The sequence below is a fragment of the Branchiostoma belcheri genome, unplaced genomic scaffold (genome assembly GCF_001625305.1).
Source record: "Branchiostoma belcheri isolate BF01 breed outbred unplaced genomic scaffold, Haploidv18h27 scaffold88, whole genome shotgun sequence".
NCBI classification, from domain to species: domain Eukaryota; kingdom Metazoa; phylum Chordata; class Leptocardii; order Amphioxiformes; family Branchiostomatidae; genus Branchiostoma; species Branchiostoma belcheri.
The window spans coordinates 1013472-1038044 of record NW_017804553.1 but is presented as its reverse complement, the minus strand read 5'-3'; the positions used below and the strand labels follow the sequence as shown (position 1 = coordinate 1038044).

The following is a 24573-nucleotide window of genomic DNA, read 5'->3' as shown; positions in this document are numbered from 1 at the left end:
ACGTAAAGACTACATGCGAAGCAGCCGGGTACGTAACGCCATGTCCCGGAGACAGCGACTGTCGGTATTCCTCGTCCTCGTGCGTCTCCACAGGCTTAGAGGACTGTTCTGGTCCAATGAATGACATATCTAAGGCCCTGTGCGGTGCCAAGTCTCCCCCAAACATGTGTAGTCAGTTGTACGGTGTGTACCAGTTCATGAGCAGCTGGAGATCCAACGACGACGCGTGTGGTGCAGAGTCGGGAAGTTGGTGCGTCAGTGACGCCTCTTGGCTAATGGACCGATACGCCTTCTGTGCAAGAGGTATTTCTTAAAGTGTTATTCATTGTAACTGCTCTAGATGTACAGGAAATGTATAGTGATCGGTAAAGGATGTAATTTCTAACGCTGGCAGGCTGCCACTATTTTACATATTTCGAAAATGGTAGTCTATACTGGTCAAAATCTTTGTTTCTTCTTACTACTGGCGCAGCGGAATGATTCGCGTTGATGGCAAGCATATCTTTTCTTTGTTAGTCTGTTGCTTTGTCCATAGACACCAACCTAACAACAGTTGCAACCCCTGAAGCAACCACATCACCACCACGCACAAAAGTGTCGAGTAAGTAGCCGCCAAGTTTAAACTTTACCCACATCGCAGGCAGTTTTAACAAGGCATCTATTTTTGATAGACGCATTTAATGTTTTCTATGAGTATTATATCTCTGTAGGGACTAGAATGGGATGCTTCCTAGTTCAGCCTTCTATTTATGTCCCAAACATGTTTACTGGTAGGAAGTGAGGATAATCGAACTTGCTGTCGTTTGTAAGTACTTCCTAAAGAAGATAGAATTAAGAGTAAATCATATAAATGTCGTGTGTGCATGCGATGTATGTTGCCAATGTAGAAGAGGCGTAGATTTCGTCAGACTAAAGACAACATTTTCTGTTCTGTAGGGAACTGTTGTGGTAACATATTGAGGCAGGCGACGGAACTAGTTGACCAAACAACCGGCTATAAAGTCCCAGAAGGCTGGACCTTGTGCTACGTCGACGGACGCGACACTGACCACTACGGGACACCATGCCAGGACCTGCTCCAGGGGATCCCGCAGTACGGAGACGCCCAGCAACTTCTCTCAGCCGGAGGAAACTTCGGGTGCTGGCACGGCAACACCGGCGTCTTTCCCGGGCCGGCATACGCATCGAATAACGTCATTCAGAAGAGCTGCCGAGATGGCATCCAGCACCCCAACAAGCTGTCAGGGTGGGCCCCAGAAACAGCAACATTCGCCGTTTGTATAAGGGGTATCACCTGTGGTAAGTACGGTGCAACTACCGCTAAACAAGGGAGCACATGCAGCTTGAGATATCGCTTATTTCAATGCATATTTTAGATACAAGATTGACTGTAAATTGTTTTATATATGGGCCAGGGAATATGTGTGTTCTGCTTCAACGGACCAACTGGCCGTTACAGGATGCCCATGGGTTTCTTGAGAGATAGGTGTTATTTATTTAAAGGTGTTTTCTGGTAAATTAAGTGTTCCAGAGTTAGTGGCTGGTTTTTAGAAGGCGACTATCTATCGACCAATGACTCTCGTTATCCTCTTCCAATGTTGCTTGTTGCTCTTATATAGAGACGAGTGCTACGACCGTTGCACCCGTTGAAACAACCACAGCATCCCATGATACAACGGTTGCATCTGATCAAGAGTCGAGTAAGTAATAAGACATCTATATAGATAGTATTCTCCATTTGGCCTTGATCACACTAAGGATTGAACTTGGGAAGTGCTGCGGTAACATACTGTGGCAACTGGCAAAGGAAGAAATCAAGCCATTGCTTATCACTTATTCGTTTTTTTTAATTGAAAGTTTATCCAATATTCCTAGAACGAGAGGCTTCATATCTGGCTTCTTACAAGGGATGGCACTACTACAAAGTCCCTGTCAGCGGAGCTATGACATCGACCAACGTGAAGACTACATGTGAGGCAGCAGGGTACGTAACGCCATGCCCAGGAGACGACTGTCAGTATTCCTCGTCCTCGTGCGTCTCCACAGGCTTGGGTGGTTGTTTAGTACCAATGAATGACGTTGCACAGGTCCTCTGTGATACCGGTCCAGCAGGCTGTGCCCAATTCGACGGTGTGTACCAATTCATGGACAACTGGAGATCTGATGGTGACGCTTGTGGCGTAGAGGCAGGGGACCATTGCACCGCAGGTTCCGAACACCAGGACAGATACGCCTTCTGTGCGAGAGGTATCTTTAAATGTGGTATTTACACTATCCATTGTTTGATAACGGTATCCCGTAACGGTCAGAGAGTCCAGCAGTGGGTTTTCTAGTGAAGGTGTAATAAATCTAATAAAGTGGTAGCTAGATGGGTGTACCGGGATCATAGGTTGGTGTTCTCTATTTGCAATTGTACCATGCCTCCCGTCAATTCAAACAAGAAAGATTTTTTTCGTACGGTTTGTCTTCTCATACTACTCTTAACCTTCACGCGATTGGACTCTCCTGGCAAAATTATTCCCCTTTTTGCCGAATCTAAGATCCTTACTCCCGTAGGAAGGCCTGGTAGAGGATAGTGTACTACGTCACGAGGCACAAGCATTACACGTGTCTTATCTTTGTTGTTTGTAATATAAAATACTATAGTCTATACTAGTCAAAATATTATTTTCACTTATTATATTCGTAGTTACAACGCCTCCCCCTAGTACACATGGGAATGATTCACAGTGATGGCAAATGTATCTCCGTTGTTTTGTCATAGACAAGAATGTTACAGCCGTTGCATCGCTTGGTACAATCACAACCTCCCGCGATACAACCGTCGTAACCCCTGAAGCAACCACATCACCACCACATAATAAAGGATCCAGTAAGTAGCCGCCAACTTTAAGATTAATCCACATCGCCGGCAGTTGTAATAAGACATCTATATTTAATTAAGTTGTTCCTCAAGTTGACAGCTAGTGAAATCGCGCCTGTTCTAACCAATATTTTCCAACACTCGCTAAATACTGCAGAAATCCCTAAAGATTGGAGGGATGCAAATATATGCGCCATCTTTAAAAAAGGAGATAGAGCGGTCCCCAGCAACTACAGACCTGTTTCACTGACCTGCATATCCTGCAAACTGCTTGAACATATCATCCATAGCCAAATCATGAAGCACCTAGAAAGTTACAGTATATTAACGGATTACCAGCATGGATTCAGAGCCAAACGATCCACAGAAACACAGCTTATACTAACAGTCCATGATATAGCTGGCGCACTAAACAGTAAACGGCAGGTAGATTTAGCAATACTTGATTTCACTAAAGCCTTTGATAAAGTCCCCCATGGCAGGCTCATCTCAAAACTGGAGTATTATGGAATCCAAGGCCCTACGCTGAATTGGTTAAAGGCTTTCCTGACCAACAGAGAGCAAACAGTAGTGGTTGAAGGGAAGGCGTCGGCTCCAGTTAAAGTAGCGTCTGGGGTCCCTCAAGGAACCGTCCTGGGGCCATTGCTCTTTCTCTTGTATATAAATGACCTACCAGATCAGCTTGACTCAAATGTGAGGTTATTTGCCGATGACTGTCTATTGTATGTAGAGCTTTCTACACAGACCGACTCACAACTTCTCCAAAAAGACCTGAACACCCTGGAAGAATGGCAAAGCAAATGGCTCATGCAGTTTAATCCCGAAAAATGCTACATTATGCACATAACAAACAAACGAACACCACATGCAACTAGCTACCAGTTTTGTGGTCAGGCTTTAGCAACCACAAAAATCCATCCGTATCTGGGCGTCACGCTGACAAGCGGACTGAAGTGGGGTGCACATGTTAATAATATCACAACTAAGGCGAAACAGACATTGGGAGTGATTAAACGTAATCTGTGGTCATGTCCAACGAGAGTAAAATCACTTGCATACACGTCACTTGTAAGACCGAACCTAGAATACGCTGCGACAGTATGGGATCCATATACAAAGAAAGACAAAGACAAATTGGAAAGGGTACAGAATCAAGCTGCAAGATTCTGTATGAACAACTATGTAAGAGGTGCTAGTGTCACGGAAATGAAAAGAAACCTAAAGTGGGCCTCACTTGAAGACAGAAGAAAGATGTCTAGACTATGCATGATGTACAAAATGACTAATAAACTGGTGGATGTCCCAACTACTAAGTACCTAATACCAGCCCAGAAGAGAACAAGAAATAGCCACGCATTCAAGTACCAGAGTTATCAACCAAGGATTGAGGTGTTCAAGAATTCATTCTTTCCTAGAACTATCGCAGAGTGGAACTCACTGTCACCAAGTACAGTAGGGGCACTGTCAATAGATAGCTTTAAACAATGTCTAGAGCTAGAAGTTCAAGGGTTAGGTGTAACAAGTCGATCGGTGTAATATAGCCAGCTGCCGCCGCGCCGCGTGCCTGCGAAGCTGGTGTGTTACGCCGAAAGGCGGTTATACCGGCTATACAGATACAGATACAGATACAGATACAGAATTAAGCTTTCAATGTAATATGAGTATTCTATCTGTGTTGGGACTAGTAGGAGAAAGATTAGATATTCTTCTGTTTGCTTTCCATTAGACCCCAAAATGTTTACTTTTAGCAAAGGATGATAGTCAAACTTGACTGTCGTTTGTAACTTGTTTCTGAAGATATAATAAAGACTACTAGTAAATGAGATAAATATCGTGTGTTGTCAATGGAGAAAAAGGCGTAGATGTGGTCAGACTAAAGACAACATTTTCTGTTTCTGTAGGGAACTGTTGTGGTAACATATTGAGGCAAGCGACGGAACTAGTTGACCAAACAACCGACCACAAAGTCCCAGAAGGCTGGATCATGTGCTACATCGATGAACGCGACACTGACCACCTCTATACCCCATGCCGGGACCTGCTCCAGGGAATTCCACAGTACGGCAATGCTGAACGACTTCTCGAAGCCGGAGGAAACTTCGGGTGCTGGCACGGGTACGAAGGCGACTCTCCCGGACCGGCATACGCAGCGAATAATGTCATTGAGAAAAGCTGCCGAGATGGCATCCAGCACTACAGCAAGCTGTCAGGGTGGACCTCAGAAACAGCAATATTAGGCGTTTGTATAAGGGGTATCACCTGTGGTAAGTACGGTGCAACTACCGCTAAACAAGGGAGCACATGCAGCTTGAGATATCGCTTATTTCAATGCATATTTTAGATACAAGATTTACTGTAAATTGTTTTATATATGGGCCAGGGAATACCGGGATTAGATACGAAAATATATGTGTTCTTGCTTCAACGGACCAACTGGCCGTTACAGGATGACCATGGGTTTCTTGAGAGATAGGTGCTATTTATTTAAAGGTGGTTTCTGGTAAATTAAGTGTTCCAGAGTTAGTGGCTAGTTTTTAGAAGGCGACTATCTATCGACCAATGACTCTCGTTATCTTCTTTCAATGTTCCTTGTTGCTCTTATATAGAGACGAGTGCTACGACCGTTGCTCCCATGGAAACAACCACAGCATCCCATGATACAACGGTTGCATCTGAGCAAGAGTCGAGTAAGTAATAAGACTTAATAGATAGTATCCTCTATTTCTCACTAAGGATTGAACTTGGGAAGTGCTGCGGTAACATACTGTGGCAACTGGCAAAGGAAGAAATGAAGCCATCACTTATTACTAGTACTTATTAGTTTTTTATCCAATATTCCTAGAACGAGAGGCTTCATATCTGGCTTCTTATAAGGGATGGCGCTACTACAAAGTCCCTGTCAGCGGAGCTATGACATCGACCAACGTGAAGACTACATGTGAGGCAGCAGGGTACGTAACGCCGTGCCCCGGAGACAAAGACTGTCGTTATTCCTCGTCCTCGTGTGTCTCCACAGGCTTAGAGGACTGCTCGCGTCCGATGAACGACGTGTCCCATGTACTGTGCGGTTCTAACTCCACCCCACACACGTGTGGTCAGCTTGACGGCGTGTACCAGTACATGAACAGCTGGAAATCTGGTGATGCTTCTTGTGGTGTTGAGTCCGGAAGATGGTGCGTCGAAGGTTCTGAACAAGAAGACCGATATGCCTTCTGTGCAAGAGGTACATTGAAAAGTGTTATTTATTATAACTACTGCTTATAAATGTACAGTAATCGGTAAAGGATGTAATTTCTAATGCCGTGAGATGGGCACGACATGTTCTAACTATCATAATCTACTGTGGTTTCTGGTTGAGTGCTCCAGGGTCAGTCGTTGATGTTGCCGTTTCGTAATCTGGATGCCAGACTGTTGTTAGGACCACTTGACTTAATTTTTTTAATATTTACTACTTCATATATGCCTCCCCTGGTGTATCGCGAAATGATTCACATTGATAGAAAATTCATATTTTCTTTGCTGTTTTTTTACTATAGAAAAGAATGTTACAGCCGCTACAACCCTTGGTACAATCACAACCTCCCACGATACAACCGTCGCAACCCCTGAAGTACTAGTAACAACATCACCACCACGCACAAAAGTGTCGAGTAAGTAGCCGCCAAGTTTAAGCTTAACGCACATCGCAGGCAGTTATAATAAGTATTCTACGTAACATGTTAGTGATATTCTATTGTTGTGGGGACTAGTAGGGCATATGTTTCCTAGTTCAGACTATTTCAAGAATGACATGTTCTTCTGTTTGCATTTCATTTGTCCCAAAATGTTTACTGTTAGCAAAGGATGATAATCGAGCTTGACTGTCTTTTGTAAGTTGTTTCTAAGGAAGATAGAATAAAGAGTACTGGTAAATCAGATAAATATCGTGTGTTGCCAAGGCGTAGATTTGGTCAGACTAAAAATATTATTTCTGTTTTTGTAGGGAACTGCTGTGGTAACATATTGAGGCAGGCGACGGAACTAGTTGACCAAACAACCGACTATAAAGTCCCAGAAGGCTGGACCTTGTGCTACGTGGATGGACGCGACACTAATCACTACGGAACACCATGCCGGGACCTGCTCCAGGGGATCCCACAGTACGACAATGCTGAACGACTTCTCGCAGCTGGAGAAAACTTCGGGTGCTGGCACGGGAACACCGGCGACTCTCCCGGGCCGGCATACGCATCGAATAACGTCATTCAGAAGAGCTGCCGAGATGGCATCCAGCACTCCAGCAAACTCTTAGGGTGGACCCCAGACACATCAACATTCGGCGTTTGTATAAGGGGTATCACCTGTGGTAAGTACGGCATAACTGATGCTTAACGGACGTGCGCATGCATCTATCGAAAGGCCCTTATATTATTTGAAGATGGTTGGTAGTAAAAGCATATATGATGTGATGATAGTATTGGATCATGCTGGGCTTTCATATTTGTGTTCTTGTTTCACACAGATCCACAGCCTTCAGACAGGATATCGGGTATGACGTGCATTCTTTGTTTTAAAAATAAACTTAAGAAAGAGAATAAACTCTCATGAAGCAAAAAGTATTTCTAGTGTTGAAATGTTTTACAGTTAGTGAAACCCAAAAGTATTTGCCATTCTAAATTGAGCTACTGTGAGAAGATATCATAAGCTGTCATGTCTTAGTAAATTAGGGTCTTAAAATTTCATATCGCCTGTACATCTTAATTTCCCATTGTAGTCTCTATCACATGTACCAATGACTATATGGAGCTGGCGATTTCTAAAGAGAAACTGACGGGCATCGACCAAAACAACCTCCACTGGGAGCCTGACCAGAACTGTGGCGCCACAACTAACGGTACTCACTACCTGTTCCGTACTGATCTGTACGGCTGTGGCACCAAGGTTTGTCTAGCTAGGTAATTTCCAAGTAGATTTGTAGCTGTGGCACCAAGGTTTGTCTAGCTAGGTAATTTCCAAGTAGATTTGCCATTTGGCTCCTTTTGCATGTCTTTCAGAAAGTGATGTTTTTCTCACCGGTCACATCACCACTCATCATAAGAATTTTATCGTAAGCAGCCTACAAAATATGAGTAATTGTTGGTTCTCTCTGGGCTCTCATGGTCAGTGACTACGTTACTCCCTTCTCCTCTTCCAAACAGTTATGCAATGTCTAAACTTTCGTTTTTCATTTTGGTTTTGTAAACTGCCCTTCAGGCGACTTTCGACCCCAAGTATGTCATTTTCAAGAACACCATCAACATCGGGAGCGCTCATGAGGCAAACAGTGTCATCTCCCGGGAAGGAGACATCAGGATTACGTCAAAGTATGAAAAAACATTAAAATGTACAGAGCTAAATATGTAGCTTTGGTGATGTCTTTTCTTTACGTTTGCTTTCGCATATCAATTCCTTTTTTCTCCATACGTTCATAGTCGAGTCTTTACTTGATTTCGCGACAGTGCCATGGTGCTTCAGATTGATTGTTTGAATGTGATTAGTCATAAAACTGTTTGATAAAATGTTAATTCGTCCTGCCTATTTTTACACATAGTATACATTTGAACTGCTCAGTGGCTACGTGTGTGTGGAATGAAAGATGATAAAAAGAAGAAATAATTTTCTCCATTAACAGATGCAAGTACGAGCGTCAGCAATGGGTGGACTCCACCTTCCAGCCCATCCCGGGTCTCCACGGGCTGAACATTACCGAGGAGGGGTTCGGGCAGCTGGAGGTCCGGCTCTCCATGTTCCCCACCCGGCAGTACCAGACTCCGTACTTCGCTGACCAGTACCCCATCCACCTCAGACCGCGTCAGCGCACGTATCTGCAGCTAGAGGCGAAGGGTCATGGCAAGAAACTGTCGGTACTGGCGCTAAACTGCAAGGCCACCATGTCACCCAAACCCAACGACCCCATACAGTACCAACTCATCACGGAAGGGTAGGCAAAAATTACATATCGCCGTTCGCTAATCTCCAATCAGATTCCTTCGTAGGTAAAGCACTATCAAAGCTACTATACGGGGGCCAATTGGTAACCTTGAGAATCTACTTACCGTTTGTGACATACAACAGAGCAATCGTCAATGACTTGTTATTTCTTCCAGGACGGAAATATTGTTTTGGGTGGCGTTAATTTATGCTAGGTTTGTATGTTTGTATTCCGACGTGAGTGGTATCGTTAAATTGATATTGTTTTCAACCGATATGCTCTGTGTTCAAGCAAGGATGTGGTTGCCTGGAATGTACATGTATGAAACATGAAGCATGGTATAATATTTGGGTTGGTTCGATCATACAATCGTATTTCCGGAAGTTCGAAATCTCTGATTTCTTGTTTCAACTGTATGAGCAATCTGAGAAACATCTAACACTACTAATAACCTGTTTTTTCCAGTTGTGCTTCAGACCCTACCCTGGATATCTATAGTGAAGACTTAGAGGACCCCACCAAGGAGCGGTTCGGTTTTGAGGCGTTCCGGTTCATCCAGGAGGTGAAGATGGTGTACGTGCACTGTGAGGTGATGGTCTGTGACGCAACCGATCCTGGCTCCCGGTGTGCTCAGGTTTGTACCTTTTCTGTGATCACCAAGGAGATCGTTTGGTGGCTTCAAGACAGTACCATTGGCAGGGTAGTACATATATCCAACACGCCACCGAAAACTGGCTAAAACAAAGATACTAATACAAAAAAGAAAACCCGATAAATATGCCTATAAACTCGCCAAAAGATAGTCGAGGCCCAAAGTTCTGTTTCAAAAGCACTTTTCTACAATCACCAGAGCAGTATTCTATTCTATTCTATTCTATTCTATTCTATTCTATTCTATTCTATTCTATTCTATTCTATTCTATTCTATTCTATTCTATTCTATTCTATTCTATTCTACTCTATTCTATTCTATATTATTATTCTATTCTATTCTATTCTATTCTATTCTATTCTATTCTCTACTACACTACATTACACTAATACTGTTCTATGCAACAAAAACAATGCATAAATGGTTGTCTCTGGTTGTTTCTGAATCAAGCAATAAGCATACCAAGCTGCATTTTTCAGGGTTGTGTTGCTGCAAGACGCAAAAGGACTATTGCCGACAAAGTCGACATGGTTGGACGTCACATGATCCACTTGGGGCCAATCATTTTAGATGATGACGAAGCAGGTACATGTTTTATTGAATACCATAAAGTTGTATGATGTTCTTATCCTTAAGAATATAAACAGGTTGCAGGTGGCGTTTTCCCTATAAGTATCCTAGGTTGGGTGTAGGAGGTCGTTTGGTGCAATATAACCAGCTGCCATCTATACAGATAACAGTTACGTTAACAAAAGGCAACCTAAAGGCTGTTGTATTTTTCTCTAGCTTCAAGCAGCCTGCGCAGTCGCCGCGGTGCACCCTGGGCCCTGCTGGCTGCCGGAGGGGGTCTGATGGCGCTCGCCCTTGTCGTGCTGGGCGCGGCCGTCGTGCGGAAGTACTCCCGCCGGGAGGAGTGGGCCTACCAGGGGCTGGCTAACTTGGAAGGGGAGGAGTAGGGGGAGGGAGTCGACAGGATAGCACAGCTATGACGTCATGTATAACACAGTAACGTTTAGTTGAAGCATGGAGGTATATAAAAAATGGTTGAAGTGTTACCCAAGTTGTTACTGGTGAACAGTGGACAAATGGCACACATACATTGTACTAAGTACTTATCAAGAGATGAGCCTGCGAAGCTGGTGTGTTATCTGTTATGCCAAATGTCAGTTATACCGGCTATACAAATACAATAATGTTACTACCCAAGCCACAGTTTCAGTTATAGGCGGTATGCCTTTTTCCCGGAGCATGTACAAAAGAAATGTCATCTGAACAAAGAGGGTGAATAAATCACCCAACAATTACGTGTAGCTGTTCATCGTTTGAGTTAATTGGTGATGACAGGCTTTGCTCAGTTGCTAACCATATGTCATAACAGTGTGCTTTTCATTTTTATATCATACCCGGGCCGCGATAACGTTCGATAACGGGTTCCGGACCGGGCCGTACTTTACGTCGGGCGATCCGACCCGTGGTCGGGCCGATACCTCGGGCGATACGGAATACCCCGTGTTGTATTCTATATGTACACAAAGGTGAGACCAAGGACGCACAGAACGTCCTTGGTGAGACAAAGGACATTGTACATTACTCTGTATAATGCCCTTGGTGAGACAAGGGAGGTTGAGTAGAATCTCGATAGTATCAAGGAAGCTTCTTGATAGTATCTGTACAGGTACTTTATAATTACGGAGATGAATTGTCCTAGCCTGAGTGTCAGCCTTGTTAGCTTTCGTCCGCTACCCAAGGTCCGCTCCCCGCCAACAGGAGCGGACCTTGGGTAGCGGACGAAAGCTAACAAGGCTGACACTCAGGCTAGAATTGTCCCAGTTGGAACAAATATTAATAAATGTCACACGAACATATCATGCCATACCATACTGTTTGTGTGAAATTTCACGAGCATGTCTCGCATCCAATTCGATAAATGTATGTGTGTAAGCACAGTTCTGCCTATTCAATGTTTTCATACAATGTGTATCTTATGCGCCATTGTCACTACGTACGGCCTTAATCATGCCACGGTTTACGACGCAGTGACGCAAGTGAGCTGTCTAGAGCCACAATGTGCATTGAATGGTTGAGTTGATTGATGATGAAGTGGGGACTGGAGCATGAGATGACCCCACCCTGTCTGCTGCCACACTGCTTAATTACACACAGAATGACATGGTCTAATACAGCAGTGCGTAGTCGTGTAACTGGACGTCTATCGTCTAGAAAACACCAGCAAAAGGGAAAACATACAAGCCTCTGTGAATTATGCTCATAACCGTATCGAGAATTGCGAAAATGCTGCTCGTCGAATCAACTTCATTCGGGACAGTGCTCGTATTTCTGCTGACACTGGCAGGCCAAGTGTTGCTGATACTAGGACAAGGTGGGTTGTTTACCATTTCTATGTGGATAGCCTAATTATTCTATATAGGTACGGTTCTGCTTATATGAATGGCCAATGCAATTGGCACACAGAGTTCATTACGTCTGAAATTTTTATTCCAGGGTGTCCCATGGCAGACTACGTTAGTTTTGACGGAGTTTGCTATAAGGACTTCGTTTCGTTGAGGACCTACGACGAGGCTAGACAGAGGTGTGCTGTAGACGGCGGACTACTAGCCATGCCGACAGACGATGCGACCAACACTTTCATCGCAGGTCTCAGGGACGGACTGCGCTGGTTTGGACTGACTGATGAAGTCACCGAAGGCGTCTGGGTGTTTGAGGACGGGCGGCCACTGACGTCAACAGGCTACTCAAGCTGGGCACAGGGGGAACCGAATGATCATCTTGTATCTCATCAAACGGAAGACTGTGCTGTCTACTCGGTGACTGAAGACGGATCCGTGTGGTTTGATATACCATGCAGCCGCGATTATGGATTCATCTGTCAAGGTAATCTGGTTTTAATGCAAAGTAATGCACCCAAGTTGACTTGTTATGGTTTCGCCAACCGACCTTACACATGTACGTTGGCGTGTTGGAGACTGCCTTGCCAACTTGATAGTGTTTTATGTCATACCTGGGCCGCGATTGCGTTCGATACGGGTGTTCCGGTTCTGGATAGTCCCCGCTTACCCAATAGTGAACATGGTTATGGATAACGCACGGTTGTGCTAGATCATGCATACAACAATTTAGACCCATTGTCAGATGTCATGTACAGCATGTGCTCTGCAACGTTTTCGTTTGCAGTATTGATCATTGCATATTGTACCAATACTGATGACACGTCCTGTATGGGTGTATTTTGCATCTTAGTAGAAATTACGTAGAAGTATGATGGTGATTTTCTAGATGGTAAAAATGAATTGAATATCGAACATACTCCTGATGATTTTTTTTTTCAAGTGAACGCAATGTGGACCTCGTGGGGAGGTTGGAGCACATGCGACTCAAAGTGCGGATTTGGGACAAAGACACGGACTCGTGTGTGTAGCCAGTCTGTGCCCGAGTCGTATGGGATCTGCCCTGGGCTACCAGAGGACTCGCTGCTTTGCTACGACACGAGTCTTTGTCATGGTAAGATCTACCTTGATAAGATGTAACAAAACACATAATGTATACAATTAACCATAAAATACATTCGATTTCAACACAGTAAATAGGACACACGAAATGTTCCTGTTTTTTTTTCGGGATGACCAAGGACCCGATTACGTCACTTTTGGAAGGGTTAAAGGTGAATGGAAGTCGGTATAGACCCCCGTTTCTGTTCAACGAAAGGTCCCTAATGTTTTTAAAGTTGGGATCATTAAATCACGAGTTAACTATTTGCTCCTCCAGGCTGAATAATGTATACATTAATAGTAATTAGGCTAGAAAGTATATTGACGTGCAACAGCAATCTTGCTGAGATCAGAACCAATTGCAATTGAAAGTGGAATTATTCAAAATGGAATAAAACATTGTAAAGTTGCAATCTAACTAAGAAAAGTTTCTTGTTCATTCTTTGAAACAGAGGACGTTGCAGTTGGAGGAAAGGTAATTCCATTGCAAATGTATCTTTTCCTAGAAATAAAGAATATGATGACAGTAACGTTTTTCATTTGGTTTATAGTTGCGATTTAAACCGTGGATTATAGTGTAGTTATTAGACTTACGATTTATAATTACTAGTAAATGGTATGTGCACACATCACAACTTACATACTTTCTCTTCAAATTCCTTTTATCCAGGATTTGTTTTTACTCAACGAGGGCAATGTGAGCTGGGCAGACTACCAGACGTTTAAAACCGGAGACTTTCTACCCGCTGAGTATGACGCCTCTCAAGGACCAAACAGCGAAGGTTTGTACATGGAAATGACTTTGACCCCCCCCCCAGCAGATCTAACTGTTTCTTGTGTTTAATGTTGTTGGTGTTAAACTTTCAGTGTGCAGAATTTTTATTTATCACTCTGTATTAAAAATGTTTGTATTTCCCAATTTCAGAAGAACTTTACGTTGCTTCATCAATATACATCACAGGTGTGGGATTTCTTTCAGAGAAACATGGGGTAAGGGCTGTTTGTACTATATGTACTAAACTGTTTGACTGTAAGTTGTGAGTACTTTTTGTCTTTAAAGTTATTACCTCAGATTTGCCGTCAGTGCTAGGTCTAGAAAACAAGTGATAGCAAACTTAACTTTGGGTGATGTACCGTAAAATTGATTAGAATCAGCCACATGCCATCATACACTAGCCCCTTAACGGAAGTGACGTAAGAGTTCAATGTAGACCGGCGGAACAAGCATGGCGCCTGCATGACGTCAATTTCATCGCAGCGCCCTGTGGATGCCTGCTAACACAACAAAGGCTTCATATTACGCCAAACATTTAATTTTCTCTAACTATTATTGCGTATTGAGTAAAGTGACTCTTTTTTCACAACCAAGTGTTTTATTCACAGCCGACGTTTCGATGACTGTCTGTCACCTTCCTCAGGGCAATTCTGACTGGTTCACATTGGTTGTGAAAAAAGAGAGTCTCTTTACTCAGCGACATACCAACCTGATGAAACTATTCACGGATGTTATTGTTTATCTTTAGAACATATCTATCAGCTTAGAGTACTCTCTGTCCTGGGTGGATGGACGCCTGGCGGGCCTGACAGAATCGTGGGTTCCTGTTCCCTCCAACTCCATCTGGTCTCCGCCGGTTGCGTTCGGACGTTCGGTTCGCCGGGCCATCGCTACCAGCGAGGGGGAGAACTGGATGTGGTTCGACCCACGCGGACTGGTTGTCCTGAAGATAAGGTGAGTGATGGTTGATTCAAATTCATTGAATTAGCCTTTTTACCAGGCTTCGGGAGGCGGCAAACTGTACTCTCTAGCTGACCAACTCCCCTGGAATGTTACCTCTCTATTTGGCCAGTTTGTACTCTTTCCAGTCGACTCCCGAAGCCTGGTAGAGGCTATAAAAGAATGACCATAAAGTTGACTTTAAAAATCCAGCTTTGCCACTATGATTGGACGCCTTTTAAATGGAGCCATTTACATCAAGCCGTACCAACTTTTCTCTGTCGTGAGAGGGGGAGGGGGGCAATGTCGAGTTCCGACGAACTTTCAACCATTCCTAACGTTACTCATGAACAAAACCATAACCAAGATCATAGCAATAGCTAGAAAGCTGAGAAGAAGGAGTGGTTTGGTCAAAAGGTTTAGGTAATAGAGATGATGAAATCTTTGAGTTGTAGAATAGTTCAACGTTCCTCATAACAGGCGTTTTTACTTTAATATCTTCCCAGCCGCCAGCTCTCAGTGAACTGTGTAACACACCTGGCAATGTACCCACTCGACACACAAGTGTGCACTGTGGCTTTGCACGGATGTAAGTTTCAGTTTGCTGAAGTGTAAAATTCTTCAATACAAAATACCAAAAAATTAACACATACTTCCTCATCACGTTCACAAAATCATGGGATGTTTGTGTGACTAGTATATGTGATATGCATGATTTCATTGAGAGAATGTCCATATTATCATGTAAAACATAGAAAATGGGCACTTTGCTTGCCTTTAAGCTTCATATTCATGATATTGCTTTATTGGAAAACTCAATAAAATATGCACAAAATCTTCTCACAAAAGTTGAAACTTCATGTCAAAAAATAGGTTTATACTTGAATGCTTCCAAGACAAAGTTCATGCATCTAAACCCTACTACTGACAGTTTACTTTTTGCCACTGATGGCACTGAAATCGAATGTGTTGCGGATTTCAAATACTTAGGGGGGTACTCTGATAGTGTTCATGACATGGATGTGCGGATCGCACAGGCATGGAGTGCTCTTCACTCATTACATAAGATTTGGAAAGCGCCCATTAGAAAACAAACTAAGATCAAAGTGTTTAAGGCATGTATTGAAACAATTCTTTTGTATAGGTCAGAATCATGGGTCATGAATATGTCACATTCTAGAAAACTAAACGGAACATACACGAAGATGTTGCGAGTGGTTTTCAATATACCATGGTGGAAACATACTACTAATGAACAGTTATACGGTTCGCTACCAAATGTAACTTCAGTAGTCAAATGTCGACGACTAAGCTTGGCCGGTCATGTAATACGTAGTGAAGAACCAGCCAGTAGGCTTCTACTCTGGAACCCTGATACCTGTAAGAGAAGAGTTGGACGCCCAAACATAACAGTTAAGAAACTTATTGAAACTGAAACTGGCTTGGAGGGACATGAACTTTTCTCAGTGATGTATGACAGACAGTTGTGGCGAACTAACTTTGTATGCTCCACCTCTACGGAGGATGAATGATGATGATGATGATGATTCATGATATGAAGAAACGTGAAATAATGCATCCCTTACCAATACCAGACAATGGAGTGAAGCTACGCCTTCAACCATCTGCAAACATCAACGCTGCACCCGTGAAGAGTGACGCTACAGGAGTGGTGTCACAGTTCACTCTCGTAGGAGTGGAGGCGCGTACCATGGTCCAGTCCTTCGTCAACACAGGTGTGTATTGTCGAAACATCAATGGACAAATTTTAGTGCGTTGTGCAGCTAAATCGATGAATTTCAGTGCTTGCAAAGAGGAGACGTGCCCCATGTAACCCCGAATGGAACACGTGTTCGGTTCGAATTACGTCAGGTCGAACCTGATCGAACGGAGTTCGGCTTCTAATAATGTCGGGGGCTTTGGCGCATGGCAAGTTTGACCATCGTGCCAAGAAATGTGGTGGTTTTTTTTTTGCTTGTGTGAGTGTCTGTGTGCTTGTTTGTGTCTATGCACTATTTAGCTCTACCCTTCGTGTTGGAATTCTTGTCTGTGGTTCTGGGAGGGTCACAAAGCGGTGTGATTTGTGGGATGAAGTCTACCATCCCTGATATTGTGCATTGTTTTCAGTTAACGTTAACTCTCTGAATCGTACCGGTACCCCTTGCAGGCTGCATTTCCTTCGAGCAGATGTGTGACTATCATTCTGAGCCATGCATGACGTCACTTCCGGACTGTACCAAAGAGACGTGTGGGGACTGTAGCACCATTGTTGGAAAATGTTCTCATAAACTTCACTTTTGTGACGATAATTTCAACGGTAAGATGTTTGGAGTATACTTACCTCCATGGAAAATGGAGGTACTGTTTTGGTATCTCTCTCTCTCTGTGTATCCGTGTTACCGCATGGCAGTCACTGTTTTCAAAGGTGTTTTTCGTCCGATGACCTCATTGACAGCTGGTGCTAATACTCTTGCACAATAAAGACAATAGAAAAGGAATCAGTCACCATCACACAAGACCTAAATATTTCATGGATGTCTAAGGTCTCCGAATTCTTGTTGACATAGCAAGTCGAAGACTACAACAGGTCGCTTGTTGGAAAAAAATAATCTTTTGCTGTTTCGCTGTACTGTTTTCCCCAGATACGGATTCCTTCAACGTGTTGGAAGTTCACATCCACATGCGAAGGATACTCTGGCGGTACGTTTTGAATGCTTACTTTCCGTCCGTCGTCATCGTCGCGTCATCCTATCTTCAAACATGGCTGCCGGTGACGCAGTGTGACGTCACAGCCCGGGTCACCCTGGGAGCTATGGCCATCCTTTCTTTGATCAAGCAATGGGAAGAAACTGAACGAATGCCTTGGGTAGGTTTTTCTATAACTTGTTTACATATATTTGTGTTGTAACAGTGTATACTATAGTACAAGACAATACTATGTCTCGTTTTATGCGAAGAGAAACGGAATACATGTGCAAAAAGAATCTTTCGCAATCATTTTTAGTGTACAAAGTATGATTTGTGAACCATGTTTTGTAGGTGGAAGAACCGAGGGCAATCGACGTTTGGATGTTGGGATGTCTGGCGTTTGTGATCGCCTTTCTTCTGGAGACCAGTGTGATGCACTTCGTCTCTTCATACATTCAGGAGAAGGTAAGGAGTGAGAATGGAGTAAAAAGCACACTGAAGAACTTTGAAAGTTCATTAACAAAAGTTGACGATATTGCCATAGACGTTTTAATGCCGTGGGGGCAGTGGGTTGATAACCCACTGTGTCTATGGCACTTTATTCCCCACTCCTTTCAACGCCGTTTACCTCCCCAACCAAGTAACGTACCCATTTTAGATCTGGGTTGAGTGAGGAAAGTCGTGTTTTAAAAGTGCCTCTTTCAAGGACACATCTAGCCGGGAATAGAACCCATGACCTCTCGGTTTCATGCCCGCTAGCTTAACCACCAGACACAGAATTACATCAACAAACATGTTAGGGGGCAATAAGGCCTTTTAGTCGTCGTAATCCGTAGGCAGCCTCCAGAAAAATCAACGTAATCCGTAATAGTACATTAGCCACAAAGCGTATAGTCGTAATCAGCTGTGAGAATTTAACGTAATTCGTAATCGGCGGCGCACATTTTGCGTAATTTGTAAGCACTACCCCCATGTAGGCCCTCATGTTACAATCGTATATCAAGCTTACCTTTCTGACCTGGTTTATAGGAACAGCAAGCGATCCGATCAGAACAGCGAGCGAGAGAACTCAACCCGCCTCTCCAGATACCGCGGCCAGGGTTGAGGGATCCCACATCAGGTTCCAACACGACCAGACCGCAGCCTCCTAACACTACCAGCACAAGGCCGCAGCCTCGTAACGCTGCAACTGCAGGGGAGCCTGTGTACATTCCTCGGGCACGAATGCACACCCCCGGCTATCTCAGATGGCACCAGGTTAAGGACAAGGAATGGGTCGTCGTCATCAAATCTGAGAAGAATACCCAGAATAATGCCGCCGCCCCTGAGGCGTCGCCAAAAACCAACGGTGATGGTGTAGCAAATAACCACAGTAAAAAGAGTGAAGAGGATGCGGTTGTGTCGTACACACCTGATCCGTTGATGGTGAATTCCGCCTACGATCGCGTTGAGTTCAATGCTCGGGCGTTCGAGCCGAGTGCAAAGGACAGGGCGGACCGTTTGGCAACGAAAATCGACAGTTTCGCCAGAGTTGTTTTCCCACTGGGCTTCGTCATATTCAATGCTGCATATTGGGGTACATACAGACATGGCTCATTTTATGATGATGAGGAGCATTAGGTTTGAAAGCTTTCAATCAAAATATGCTTCTCCTTACAAGTGCCAGTAGTGCCATAAGTTATCATTTTGGGGAACCTTGATGATAGTGTCTTCATGGACTCAAAATGGATGTACAATGTATAATGACATGTACAGTTTTAGCAGAACAAGGTAGGTTGCAGGTATATTTACCTGCTTACGTCACCTAGCGTTCTGTGGCTGGCTAACTCATAAACCCTACATGGGCATTTTGGGTATGCAGCATTCTAAATTTCTGTTTAGCACTCCTCAACCACACATACCAGGCATTTCAATACTGTATTTGTCTAATATCTATTCTTGAGGGCTGCAGCTAGACCTGAGATATAGACGAATGCAAATAAGAGTAAAAAAGAGAACATTTATTGGCAAGAAACCAAAACTGCTTGAACAAACGTATGTTAACATAACCAAAACTGACAAAGTCACTTTCCTCGAGTTGTATACATGTACTTAAAGACTAAATGTTAGGCTATAACAACTTCTATTCCTACAAAATGTATTGAATAAAGAGAATATCAGCAACAACACTAGTTTTCCTCTATACACTTACAACTACATGCACTAAATCTATCACCCATGGTAACCATTATCTAGAAACAAGAGAAAAATAGTATACTTAAGAAACTAGATTCTAAAAATATCTAGATGAACAGAATAAAAATAACATGCTAAAATTGGATAGTATTCCATCTATAAAAACAAAACTCCTATACTCTATAACAAGAGAACTTTTACACATGCAAACCTAGGTTAGTCACAGCTCAATGTAATATATACTAGTAACACCCTTCATCTTCTACATCATTTAACTTGTTAATGCTACAAACTAGATGTACTGGGTGCAATCTAAAGAACAACAACAAAAAAATCCATGGAACATAAACATTCTAACTAAAGCAAACTTTAAAAAGCCACTGTTTGTAGTGCATCATGAATTAAGAGCTTGGAAGTTCTCAATCCAAGTACTGTATTTCTTTAATGGCTTCACGAAGATGGACCTTGTGAACCATACAGGAAAAAATACTGTCTTCAGACTCTTCTCACAACTTGAGGTATGATAAAATTTCCCACTTCAACGTTTGCATGTGTCTCTTCCAGTCCCCATGCTGCTTGAGTGTTTCCCTGCCTGACTTTGCAAGCTGGGTTTCTGATATGACCAAGCCTACACCTCAATCCTCAAAACTTTGAGTTTTTTTTTACTCCTTAGACTAAGTTAGAGTCCTTAAACATGCCTTTCTTGCAAGTGGGTCTGCATGTGAGACTTCAGACTTTTCAGCCTACTGAACTGCCTGCCGCACTCCTCACACCTGTAGGGTTTCTCCCCTGTGTGAGTCCGCATGTGTTTCTTCAAGTCACCCTGCTGGGTAAACTGCCTGCTGCACTCCTCACACTTGTAGGGTTTCTCCCCTGTGTGGGTCCGCATGTGAGTCTTTAGGTTAAACAGATTACTGAACTGCCTGCTGCACTCCTCACACCTGTAGGGTTTCTCCCCTGTGTGAGTCCGCATGTGTCTCTTCAAGTCATTCTGATGACTGAACTGCTTACTGCACTCCGCACACTTGTAGGGTTTCTCCCCGGTGTGGGTCCGCATGTGAGAGTTTAGATTACTCCATTGACTGAACTGCTTGCTGCACTCCTCACACCTGTAGGGTTTCTCCCCTGTGTGAGTCCGCATGTGAGACTTCAGACAATTCATCCTACTAAACTGCCTGCTGCAGTCCTCACATCTGTAGGGTTTCTCCCCTGTGTGGGTCCGCATGTGTGGCTTTAGTTCATGCAGATGACTGAACTGCTTGCTGCACTCCTCACATCTGTAGGGCTTCTCCCCTGTGTGAGTCCGCATGTGAGACTTAAGACAATCCAGCCTACTAAACTGCTTGCTGCACTCTTCACACCTGTAGCGTTTCTCACCTGTGTGAGTCCGCATGTGTTTCTTCAAATCACCTTGCTGACTGAACTGCTTGCTGCACTCCTCACACCTGTAGGGTTTCTCCCCTGTGTGAGTCCGCATGTGAGAATTTAGGTTACCCAGATGACTGAACTGCTTACTGCACTCCTCACACCTATAGGGTTTCTCCCCCGTGTGAGTCCGCATGTGTGATTTTAAGTGAGTCAGCTGAATGAACTGCTTGCTACACTCCTCACACCTGTAGGGTTTCTCACCTGTGTGAGTTTTCATGTGACACTTCAGAGTTTTCAGGCTGCTAAACTGCTTGCTGCACTCCTCACACCTGTATGGTTTCTCCCCTGTGTGAGTGCGCATGTGAGACTTCAGACTACCCAGCTGACTGAACTGCTTACTGCACTCCGCACACTGGTAGGGTTTCTCACCTGTGTGAGTCCGCATGTGAATCTTCAGATCACCTTGCTGACTGAACTGTCTGTCGCACTCCTCACACTTGTAGGGTTTCTCCCCTGTGTGAGTTCGTGCCATGTGACTGTTCAAATTAGCCAGCTGACTGAACTGCTTGCTGCACTCCTCACACCTGTAGGGTTTCTCCCCTGTGTGAGTCCGCATGTGTGTCTTCAAATCACCCAGCCGACTGAACTGCTTACTACACTCCTCACACCTGTAGGGTTTCTCCCCAGTGTGAGTCCGCATGTGTGACTTTAAGTGACCCAGCTCTCTGAACTGCTTCCCACACTCCTCACATTTGTAAGGTTTCTCCCCTGTGTGAACCCGGATATGAGTCTTAAGTTTATCCAACTTACTGAACTGCCTGCCGCACTCCTCACACTTGTAGGATTTAGTGGAAGCTACTCCGTTGGCAAATGCCCCTTCCGATCCTCTCGTGATGCCATCAGAGCCACTGCTATTTGTTGCCATGGTAACAAAAGCGGTGTAGTCCTGGAGTATAAAGAGATGACATTTAATTTCAACTGTTTCTGTCTGCACAAGACATATATAATATTGGTCATACAAACACTAAACACAAAGAAAATATGATTGAAGCGGCCCCAAATATGCATTGAGAAAAGGCTTCTAAGTACTTGACACTTCCGATACTGTTTCAGTTGGTCAGACTTTTAACTATTTGTGAAATACTCAAATTGGAATGCTGGGCACTTTTCATGGAGGTCATCAATTCATGAGGGAAGGGGAAGGGGTAAGGGTCAGATTGTATCAAAAGAGATAGAATACAACAATGATATTGATAAATTTCTAATCTCAGCAAAGATAACTAGTACTCATTAGCTTGTAATAAGTATGGTAGTATGCAAGTTTTGCTATTACCTGCAAGATAACTCTTCAACTGCTTCACCAGGGTACTGATGTCTGGAAGGCGAAGCTTCACTGTTCTCCCTTTCAGCAGGATACTTAGAGCCCTGATGCTGGACTATGGAATCCTGTGAAAAAGGAACAAGAAATGTTTGAAATCATTCAGCTACTAGTATTATGATTTATGGCAAAAAACAGATATTTGAGATTGGGGTAAAATATTGTCAATGTCAGGTGAAATCGCATACTGACTCATTATGTTTACCAAAGGAAAACATTGTTTTTGCTACATTTCTTCTTCTCCTAACAGTGACCTCAGGCTCTGACCTGACTGAACTAGTCTCTCACCATGGTAACTGGTGTAGAGTTACATAATGTTGCAATTTCATAGTGGGAGGGACTCCTGTCACCATATATTATATGTGAATGTGTTTGAGTAAGAATTAACAGAGCAGACCATATGCGAAGGTAAACATAATGCATTTGCTTTTCAAATGTTACTTTTGTAGTTTATTGTAAGTTTGGTTAGCTGAGTTACTGTTCAATTTCCGTGTTGTCAAATCTGCATAGAGCTCTATTGTTATTCATTCATTATCACCCCTGCATCTACCATTATCTCTGTTCTACCTTTCCCTCTTGGTCAGGTGAGAAATGATTGTGTGAAAAGTCCTTTTATTCCTTTTTGGCACCCTTGATTGGCAGCTTTTGTTGTTTTAATAAAGCAGATCTCTCGGCGGCGACAAGACAGTATCAAACTGGCCAGGCAGTATCCATTTGCCAATTTGATACTGTCTTGCGGCTACCCAAATATCTGCTTGGAGATCACTTGTTCAAGCCTTTCCTTGACTTTGGCAAGTTTTGCCCCAAAGTAGCTTGTAAGTTTGTGACATAATGTCTCATGTCACAACTTGTCACTGGTGGCATACGGAGGGTGTGTGAGAGAGAGTTCAACCTGGGAGGTTCAATCAAAGTAAAACAGTACGTGATATTCTTCTGTCGCATCGATAACTGTAGACTTGATAAGCTCCTTGTACGTACCTGAGTCGTATGCAGAATGCAATCCCGATGAGCTAAGCCGAAATAGCCTCTTTATACTCTTAGAAAGATGACGAGAAACTCCCGATACGTCCTACCACGCCGCATCTGCTGCAGGGCAAAGGTCAACCTTACGCGCAAGCGCAAAGGCACCATGTTCCTCATTCCCATGATGCATTGCCGCTGGGGGTAAAAATTCCCAGTATGCATAGCGCTAGCGGAACTTTCGGCTTGCTTTAATGACACCGACCGCTAGGTGTCGCTTTCGACCATTACTCCGTGAGGTCTGTGACTGCTGACAACTGCTGAGTCCTGAGTCTAATGCCCACACACAGGCGTCATATTTCTCTGACAGGACGGTTGTCACCTAAGTGTGCTGCGGTAACCTGCACGTGCGCTGTGCTTTTTCACACCTATGTGTACCAGCTAGGAGGAAATATGGAGAATATTTACGTGGGCTTCTTTTGTAAGGTGTTCCTGTGTCTCTGCGTGTTTGCGCTTACAGGTAAGAATCGCCGTTACTTTTCTTGGCTCCGTGGACTTCGTAACGTCCCGGAATAACTGAGTATGTTCTTTGAGAAGGTTTTGTTCGACGCAAAGTTGTAGCTTGTTTTGCATTGATTCACCAGGAAGTGTGTGCAACTTGTAATTCATGCTGACATACATATGGTTTGTACATTTGTGGCAGGGTACACAATCGACTGCAATGGGCGACAACCACCATAACAAAATAAAATGTGTGCAAAATTGCTTAACATCTAGTACTAGTCTGTCATCGACTGTTCATAGCTTGACCTGTTGTTCATTGTGTTTGTAATAACACTACATCTGTAGTCTTTCATGACTACAGGCGGGGTCTCCAAAAGTACTTGTCAAATTTGCAATTTTTTAGCTCAAAGATAGAACATCCATCATTTTGACAGAAGAATATGTTCCGCAAACAATAACAGTCACGGGATTTAGTGGTCAGGCACCAAACATGTCACGAGTTGGTGTGGTAGGACATTCTAGCGGGGATTCGTTGCAGGCCAGTTCCCGTTCGTTAGTCCTTCTCGCACGTACGGAACTCCACAGGTAATCCTACAGGTGCTCCACTGTTCTGTGGGGATGAGTGCTGTCATCTTAGAGGATAAGAAGGGAGTTCTTAGATTGCAGAGACCACAACTCTATTTGTTTGCTTCGCATGGCTGGTAAACCTCCCTTAGGCACAATATACCAGATTTGTGCAGTAAAACTACTCTCAAAGCAGAGGTTGATGGTGGAAGATCGTTTGCTTTTCATATATGGTCCGTTTTTTTGTCTTT

The 24573-nt window shown here is 43.7% G+C and overlaps 2 protein-coding genes and 1 pseudogene across 2 annotated transcripts in view; 2 read left to right on the top strand and 1 right to left on the bottom strand.

Annotated features, from left to right (window-relative positions):
* On the top strand, positions 1-10454 carry LOC109487338 (annotated as a pseudogene).
* A 1521-nt stretch (positions 10455-11975) lies between these two features.
* Positions 11976-24573, top strand: part of LOC109487337 — a 16511-nt gene continuing 3913 nt past the window's right edge. The window contains exons 1-10 of the mRNA XM_019791316.1: positions 11976-12357; positions 13897-13961; positions 14495-14700; positions 15192-15274; positions 16281-16421; positions 16853-17002; positions 17328-17551; positions 17725-17838; positions 18403-18964; positions 23703-23774. Of these exons, the coding sequence (XP_019646875.1) occupies positions 11976-12357; positions 13897-13961; positions 14495-14700; positions 15192-15274; positions 16281-16421; positions 16853-17002; positions 17328-17551; positions 17725-17838; positions 18403-18964; positions 23703-23774 (1999 nt within the window). The remainder of the gene's footprint in view (positions 12358-13896; positions 13962-14494; positions 14701-15191; positions 15275-16280; positions 16422-16852; positions 17003-17327; positions 17552-17724; positions 17839-18402; positions 18965-23702; positions 23775-24573) is intronic.
* LOC109487418 (zinc finger protein 271-like) lies at positions 19317-22305 on the bottom strand. The gene is made up of 2 exons (XM_019791411.1): positions 22250-22305; positions 19317-21862 (listed from the first exon to the last, which is right to left on the bottom strand). The coding sequence occupies exon 2, from the start codon at positions 21839-21841 to the stop codon at positions 20237-20239; it is 1605 nt and encodes a 534-aa protein (XP_019646970.1). The 5' UTR covers positions 21842-21862; positions 22250-22305; the 3' UTR covers positions 19317-20236.